Source organism: Notolepis coatsorum (genome assembly GCF_963971535.1).
Source record: "Notolepis coatsorum genome assembly, chromosome: 2".
In the NCBI taxonomy this organism is placed as follows: Eukaryota; Metazoa; Chordata; class Actinopteri; order Aulopiformes; family Paralepididae; genus Notolepis; species Notolepis coatsorum.
In genome coordinates this window covers 193,824,509-193,833,830 of record NC_140166.1, presented here as the reverse complement: position 1 = coordinate 193,833,830, position 9,322 = coordinate 193,824,509, and the positions used below count along the sequence as shown (strand labels likewise).

General features: G+C 46.1%; 1 protein-coding gene across 1 annotated transcript in view; it reads left to right on the top strand.

Moving 5' to 3' along the window:
- The window catches only part of insrb (insulin receptor b), a gene marked incomplete at both ends in the record, with an annotated part of 133,210 nt that overhangs the window by 100,462 nt on the left and 23,426 nt on the right, over positions 1-9,322 (top strand). Inside the window, 2 exon segments of the mRNA XM_084308445.1 lie at positions 8,602-8,741; positions 9,151-9,295. Coding sequence (XP_084164571.1) covers positions 8,602-8,741; positions 9,151-9,295 — 285 coding nt within the window.

Here is a 9,322-nt window from a genome sequence, read left to right as displayed (position 1 = left end):
GAGGGTCAGAGAGAAGGAGGGACAGAGAGGCGAGAGAGAGAGAGGTGGAGGACAGAGAGGCGAGAGAGGTAGAGGGTCAGAGATAAGGAGAGAGAGAGGTAGAGGGTCAGAGAGAAGGAGAGAGAGAGAGGATAGAGAGGTAGAGGGACAGAGAGGAGAGGTGGAGGGACAGAGAGGAGAGGTAGAGGGACAGAGAGGAGAGAGGGGGAGGGACAGACAGAGTTAGAGAGAGGTGGGGGGACAGGGAGAGAGCTGGAGGGACAGAGAGGAGAGAGAGAAAGGTGGAGGGACAGAGAGGAGGAGAGAGAAGGTGGAGGGACAGAGAAGGAGAGAGAGAGGTGGAGGGACAGAGAAGGAGAGAAAGGTGGAGGGACAGAGAAGGAGAGAGAGAGGTGGAGGGGCAGAGAGAAGGAGAGAAAGGTGGAGGGATGGAGAGAAAGGTGGAGGGGCAGAGAGAAGGAGAGAAAGGTGGAGGGGCAGAGAGAAGGAGAGAAATGTGGAGGGACAGAGAAGGAGAGAAAGGTGGAGGGAAAGAGAGAGAGGTAGAAGCACAGAGAAAAAGAGATTAGTTATTATTAATAATTTCTTCTTCTTCTTCGTCCTCCTGCCCCTCCTCCTCCTCTCTGTTGTTTTGGAGCGTTTCATTACCGAGTCTTTCCACTCAGTCAGGAGTCACGGGGGGGGGGGGGGGGGGGGGGTATTCAAGTAGATTTGGACTTGTGATTGATTGTGAAGTATTAAGAGCTTGATAAGATGGAAGCTAGGAGAAGCCGCACCGTGTAATTGATGGTTTGGCAGCCAAGGTGGGTAGGAAAGGCCAGCCAAGCACCAGGACAGCCTGACTGGCTCTCTCTCTGAGCCAGGGCTGCGTGTCGCTACAAGGTGTCTACAGGAGGACCAGGCTGAGGCAACCTGAGGTCAGGGGGGGGGGGGGGGGGGGGGGGGTGTTTGTTTTTGCATAGAGGAAGTGAGTGGGATTCTAGGTAGAAGCGCTGAAGCACATCTAACCTGTCCTAAGATTAACTTGTTTAAAGTGCGTGTGTGTCTGTGTGTGGTAGGGTTCTTAATGAGGGCCTCATGAACAGAGCATTAATACAGGGTGAGCTAGCACACGGGAGTCCATGCAGAGCTACCGTGGCCCCGTGGGGAACAATAGCAGGCTTTGTTAGCAGGACCCGAGGCTCCAGGCTGCTTTAAATAGGGAGCTGTTAAGGCTGCCTTTTGATGCCATTGTCTCCTCATTCCTGAGTTTTGGAAGCCTGATTAGATTTCTTCTTCTTCTTCCAACAAAACAACTTCTCTCCTTCTCTCCTTCCCCCTCCCTTCATCTCTGATCTGTTTTTCCAGGAATCCGACATTTTGGCGTAACTCGCTTGTTTTTCTCACAAGGCCTCGGAGCCAGTGGCCTGAGTGAGGTAGTCATGCAGCAATAAGTCCCCTTCCATAATACACACAGACCCCACCCCCACTACCCCTCCCCCTTCTCTACTACCCCTTCCTCCCCTCCACCCTCTACCTCCCTCCACCCTCTACCTCCCTCCACCTCTCTCCTCCACCTCTACCTCCCTCCCCTCCACCCTCTACCTCCCTCCCATCCACCCTCCACCTCTCTCCTCCACCTCTACCTCCCTCCCCTCCCACCCTCTACCTCCCTCCCATCCACCCTCCACCTCTCTCCTCCACCTCTACCTCCCTCCCCTCCACCCTCTACCTCCCTCCCCTCCACCCTCTAACCTCCCTCCCATCCACCCTCCACCTCTCTCCTCCACCTCCCCCTCCACCCCCTTTCCTCCACCTCTCCTCTCCACCTTCCCTCTGTCCTCTCCACCTCCATCCTCTCCACCTTTCTCCCTCCTCGACACCCCCCTCTTCTACATCCCTCTCCTCCATTCCTCTCCGCCTCCCCTCCCTCCCTCCCTCCTCGACACCCCCCACCTACCTCCCTTCCTTCCCCCCCATCCGCTCCACTCTCTCCTTGTTTGTCTTCCACACGAGTGGCTAACGGGACGGACACAAGAGACATCCAGAGAGCGGTCTGGGAGTGTTAGCGGGGTGGGGTGTGGTGGGTTCAGCCTTTGGACCTTTGAGTCGTTTTGTGTAAATTTCAGGGCAAAGGGGGGAGGGGGGGGGGCTCTGTGTCCAGGGTTGGTGGCTATACAGGGCTGGTGGGGCTGTGAGGTGGCCTTTTAGCTTCTATGTGGAAAACAGATCTGAGTGGTTTGGGATGCCAGAAGCTAGAAGTCGAATTAAAGAGAGGGATTATTTTCTTTTGAGAGGGATAAAACATAAATAAAAGGAGTGCTCATTTGTGAATGAAGCAGCAAGTCCCTCTTTCTCTCTGTGGCGTGTCCCTGGCTGCTCACTGCACTAGGCCTGGCTTTTGTGAATGAATTCCTGAAAGGCAAAGCTATCAAGGCCACGCAGCTCTGTGTGTGTGTGCGTGTGCGTGTGCGTGTGTGTGTGTGCGTGTGTGTGTGTGTATGTGTGTGTGTGTTTGCAGGGAGAGGAAGCCACTCACTGCGTTGCACCACACACTTCCTGCTCGCCCACATCCTCTCTCTTCTCTCTTTCTCTCTCTCTCTCTCTCTCTCTCTCTCTCTCTCTCTCTCTCTCTCTCTCTCTCTCTCTCTCTCTCACTCTCACTCTCACTCTCACTCTCTCTCTCTCACTCTCTCTCTCTTCCTCCCTCCATTTCAGAGCTGTTTTTTTCTCACTATCTTCTCACTTCAATTAAGCGCTCTAATGCTCTTCCTGTTCTTTCATTGCTGTAATTTGTTATTGTTGTCATTCTTTCATCCTGTTCCATCCTGAGAGCGAGAGAGAGAGAGAGAGAGAGAGAGAGAGAGAGAGAGAGAGAGAGAGAGAGTGAGAGAGAGAGAGAGAGAGAGAGAGACACAGACGGATGGACGGACGGACGGACGTTGGGGACTGCAGCTGGTGTTCCAGCTATGTTGTTTTGTTGTCTCTCATTGTTTGTGCTGTGTACGTGCGGGAGTGCCTGCATGCGTGAACAACAGAAAGAGAGAGAGTAGTTAGATGAGGGGGAGGGGGGGGGTCATTACATCATCTAATTCCATCCTGAACACATATGGATTCATTACAGGACATACACTGTATTATCCAGACCCCAACACACATACACTGTATTATCCAGACCCCAACACACATACACTGTATTATCCAGACCCCAACACACATACACTGTATTATCCAGACCCCCAACATACATACACTGTATTATCCAGACCCCAACACACACACTGTATTATCCAGACCCCAACACACATACACTGTATTATCCAGACCCCAACACACATACACTGTATTATCCAGACCCCAACACACACACTGTATTATCCAGACCCCAACACACATACACTGTATTATCCAGACCCCAACACACATACACTGTATTATCCAGACCCCAACACACATACACTGTATTATCCAGACCCCAACACACATACACTGTATTATCCAGACCCCAACACACATACACTGTATTATCCAGACCCCAACATACATACACTGTATTATCCAGACCCCAACACACACACTGTATTATCCAGACCCCCAACACACATACACTGTATTATCCAGACCCCAACACACATACACTGTATTATCCAGACCCCAACACACATACACTGTATTATCCAGACCCCAACATACATACACTGTATTATCCAGACCCCAACACACATACACTGTATTATCCAGACATACATACACTGTATTATCCAGACATACATACACTGTATTATCCAGACATACATACACTGTATTATCCAGACATACATACACTGTATTATCCAGACATACATACACTGTATTATCCAGACATACATACACTGTATTATCCAGACCCCAAAAAAACAGCTCTGAATCCTGTAGCTCCTTCATTAAAACCAAGGTCCAGTTTCATTGGTTCTCATTTGGACTGCTGCACTCATCAAATTTTAAAGTAATCCTATCATAGCAATTCCCCTTTTTTATTTAGAATTTTAAAATGTTTTAATTTGAAACACATTTTCTTTTTGAAAGATTCAATATAATTGAGTACCTCAGACAAAGAATCCTATATTTTCAGAGGAATGTTCTCAAACTGTATTATCTTCATTGTTAACCCTTTCACTACCACACTACAGAAGGCTGATGTTAACGACGTCACCCAAATTATTTGAAATGTAACATTCTAATAGACGGATCAATCGAAATTAACCAACAGGCGCTTCAGTTCATACACTCCTGCATTCCCGCCTGGCAGCGTTGGAGCACAAAGTTCTGTAGCACGTTATATTTAACCCTTTCACTACACACCCCCACAACCTTTCACGGTTACGTCTGTAGTGTGGTAGTGAAAGGGTTAACCTTCTGTAGTTTGGTAGTGAAAGGGTTAACCATTTGTACTGTGGTAGTGAAAGGGTTAAAGCGGTTGAGGACCTTCTGGTGATGCATCACATCCACACACTCGACTTTACTGCAAACACACGGGCCGTCCAAAGAAATGTCAAAGCTGGACCTTTTGTGGTTCCTCAGTGCAAGGGTTGAATTACAGTTATTACACAGATACAGGAGTCTCAAGGCGAGCACAGAAAGACTCAGAAGTAGCTTCTATCCCCAGGCCATCAGGCTGCTAAACGAACAATGAATGAACACTACACAACAACAACCACCAAACACACATAGCACACACATAGCACACACATCCACACGCACACACTCACTTTAAACAAACACACTGTAGCACCCACTACACACACTTTATAGCACACACCCACTTTAAACAAACACACTGTAGCACCCACTCCCCACACTTTATATTTATGGATGAAGGATTGCACTACAACTCGTACACCTTACTGTAAATTGTACCAAAAATTGTACCTCATCCCATTTCTGCTTTGCACTAGATAGTACTGTACATTAGTACACTGCATAGTTGTGTATTGTATATTATATGGTAACTCAGAACATTGTACATATGTCTATACCGAACAACTGTGACCTCATTTTCTTCTTCTAAATTCATGCTATATTATGTTATTATGTTATTTGATACTATCTTGTTTAGCACAGTCTCTGGAGCGTAACAGTAAGAAGCATTTTGTATGAAAGTATTCTGTACTTCTGTATGACAACTATTAAAGAACTTGAACTTGAACTTGAACTTGAACTTGTTAGTGGGTGTTTAAAAATGAAAGAAATCGCGATCGCAGGCAGAGCAGATGCTTTTGGACGGATTTCCCTGAAGAGATTAGCCCTATTATAACCAAATGCCAGCTTGTCTCCCTCCCAACCCACGGCACGCCAACTTATCACATAGCATTCCAGTCTCATTCCATTCCATCCTGCTCCGTTCCATTCCTGTGGCATCTGAACGTCCAAACATTTGTGGAATTCTTTTTAGTTTTTCACCCTCTCCCGTAAACCCGGTTTGTTGTTTGCGGCCAATTAAGGCATTATTGGCAGCAATTAGGGCGGTGACATTTTAACGAGCTAGCAGTGTCTTGACACTTAAAGCCCGTCGTTCAGGAATGTGACTAATGTAATGAGAGGTGACAGGAGACGGTGAGTGACATTGATCCTTAACCTTCTGTAGTGTGGTAGTGAAAGGGTTAAATGATGACGTGCTACAGAACATTGTGCTCTAACGCTGGGAATGCAGGAGTGTATGAACTGAAGCGCCTGTTGGTTCATTTTGATTGATCTGTCTATAAGAATGTTACATTTCAGGCGGCTGGGTGGCGCAGCGGACATTACGCTCGTCACCAACGCAAGAGACACCGGGTTCGACTCCGGCTGCCGGCGTTGCCTCCGGCTTGGGCCAGCCGTCATACTAACTCAATTGGCAGAGTTAGCGGGTGGAAGTCGATGGGTGGCAGGCCACGTGAGCGGATCGGCGCGGGCGAGAAATCCGCTCTTCGCTCTTTAAAGCTTGGTCCGCTCCGCTAATCGCTCATGTTGACCCCGCCCCCAAGTCGCTCTCCGCTCGCTCACCGCTCACCTTGAATCGAGCGCTCCCCGCTCCCCGCGCCACATCTCTCGGCAGATTTTTTTTTTTTTTTAAGCATGGTGTAAATTAGCTCAAACTACAACAGTCTACACCCCCAGGGCCCCTTAACAATTGTTTGTATTGAGCCGCATTGTAATTGTACCCATTCTGCAATGTTAAATAACGTTGTTTATCCATTCACTAGCTCTATTAAGCGATGATAGCTAGCCTAGCCACACTGCTATGGTCGCTGCCATTAACGTTAGCATGTAAGCTAACGACAACAACAATGGCGTCAAAAAAAAAAATTCTAACAGGATGTGAGTGACAAAGCCTGAACAGGATATCACAGGTTCACCCTTCTCATTGGTTGAAAATGGCCTTCATGTTTGTACATCGCCATCTGTTGCTTTGGCATTGTACTACATGTACTACAGGTTAAACCACTGTGAGCGGCCTGGAGTGGATTGGAGCGGAGGAGAACTCTCGCTCCAAACGTCGCGCTGACCCATTTTAAAACCCACTCCTCGCTCACGTCAAAACCGCCCGCTCCGCTCCCCGCGCCGCTCACATGGCCTGATGGGTGGTAATCTGGACGTTGTGGACAGCGACTCCTACAGGTCGGTTGGGGACGCCTGCACAGCAGAGACAGAGAGTCCGCGCTGGCAGGTGAAAAGATGTGACAGGCTGCCTCCTCGTGTATCGGAGGGGACACGTGATGCAAGGCTTCTATCCTCCCTACAACCGGCCAGTGGGGGGCATATGCGAGCAACGTTCAAGACGGGGGAGGGGAGAATTGGCACAGTGGAATTGGGATGAGCATTTTTTTTTAAAAGTGGATAAAAAAAAAGAATGTTACATTTCAAATAATTTGGGTGACGTCGTTAACATCAGGGGTCTGAGTCACCAGAGGCGCCACGATACCATGTTATCCCTTTCACTACCACACTACAGAAGGTTAACCTTTCACTACCACACTACAGACTGTCTGTAGTGTGGTAGTGAAAGGTTAACCTTCTGTAGTGTGGTTGTGAAAGGGTTAACCCTTTGTCGTGTGGCAGAGAAAGGGTTAACCTTCTGTATTGTCACAGTGAAAGGGTTAACCCTTTGGTAGTGTGGTAGTGAAAGGGTTAACCATTTGGTAGTGTGGTAGTGAAAGGGTTATGCTACTAAAGTCACGATATGATAGTATTGTATTATTGCAGTTTATGACTTTTTCTTAACTGCATTATGTGGAAAACTTTGGTCAACATCTGCAATAGAAATATATATACAATATCTGTTTTTATCTAATAAGTAATAAGGTAACGTTTTCAGTCTGTTCACCTCACTCCAATAGTTTTTTTTGCAGCAAAATAGGATACAAAAATGTAAAATAAAAATTATGTTGATACGGCACACAAAATATTGCGATACTATGCTGTGTCGATTTTTGACCCCACCCCTAACCCAAATAAAGGACACATACGTGCATGCACGCGTCGCGCAAAAAAAACCCAAAAAAAATGATTATTATTTTACAGATTACTTTTGTTTTTCTACTTTAACTCAATCAGTTAACTCGCCAACCATTCAGCGCCAGACCAGAGTATAGTCAGGTTTTCATCGTTATTTCTTTTATTCTATATTTTTATTCATTTCTCACCTCGGGGTTACCATAGGGAACCACTCTGAGATCGCTAGAGTGCAATACCAGCCGCATCCTGGTAGGTGGCATTATCGCCCACCCTTCTAAACCTTTTTTTTCACACCCGGTGTTACGTTTAATTCACTCCGGGCACAGTTTATTTGGTCAGGCGAGTCTAGCGGATGGACACCAATACTGGAAATCACGATCAGACAATTGGAATATTCTTTTTGGGGTACCTCCTAGTGAAGGTAAGGACTATATGACATCAATCCTGCTTTGATCCAACCATGATTTCACATCGATCGCAACGTCCATGTGTAACGTACTCCAGAACGTATGCCGTTGGTGACGTCAAAGCATCAAAAAACTTAAAAAATAGTAGTGTGTCCAGGCGAGCAACGCCAACGCTTTTAGTAAAATTCACGTATTGCTCCATAGCGCCGTTTTCTGGAATTAGCCAGGATCACTGAAGCTATACTAATATTCACCACGGTATAACACGCAAACATATACATATATATATATACATTATTTTTCACATATTGAACAATGGATAGTTGATGTCAAATGAGCCATAGTATTGTATCCATAGCTATAATATAGAATATAGATATAGCCCTGCAAACACCGCCACACATTCCTATCTCTTAGAGCGGTGGCGCAGTAGGAACAAAGATGGGCTAGGCCCGCGGCGCTGAATGAGTTAAGTGTAAATGCCATAAAAACAGTAAATTAACTTTTATCAAAATATTAACCATTAAATAAAGGTTGTAATCTGTAAATGTATTTGATTTTACTGTAATTTGACAGTAAGTATTTGGCAACTGTTGCTGCCAGACATTTACAGTTTTTTTTACAGTTACATTTTTTACAGTGTGTACACACATACACATAATACATAATATACCTCTTTTACTAGAATGTTTTGTGTGGTCCTCTGCCCTAACCTGTGTGTGTTTCTCTCTTATGTGTGCAGGCTGAGCTGCTCCCCCTGTGCTGGCCTGTGTCCCAAGCTGTGTACGGGAAACAAGACGATCGAGTCTGTGACTTCGGCTCAGGCTCTGAGAGGATGCACCGTGCTCCATGGCAACATGGTCATCAAGATCCGCGGAGGAAGTCAGTCCTTACTGCATTGCTCTCTCACCTGTTGGGCCTCTGAAATTAATTCATATGAATTATAATGAATTATAATAGTGTTATAATAATGTTATAATAATAATAATAATAATAATAATAATAATAATAATAATAATAATAATAATAATAATAATAATAATAATAATAATAATAATAAAAGGAAACTAAATCAAAATGCTTGAACTAAAATTGGTGAAATGCCCCAACCACCAGGCAGAGTATTATTCATAAGTCAGATTTTGTGTATCTCTGTCTGACATACAATCTGTGTGTGGATCAACTTGTTTGTCTGTGCATAGTGGCTGTTTATCTGCCCATCTATCTCTCCTTTCTTGTAAATGACCTAGTAGCTGTCTGTCTGACCACCTGTCTCTCTCTCTCCTTGTAGATAACATTGCGGCAGAGCTGGAAGTCAACTTGGGTCAGCTGGAGGAGATCACAGGCTACCTGACCATCCGCAGAGCCTACGCTCTGGTCTCCCTGTCCTTCTTCCGCAAGCTACGTGTCATCAGGGGGGAGCAGCTAGAGGGAGAGTAAGTCCTCCTCTCCTTCTCTCCTCC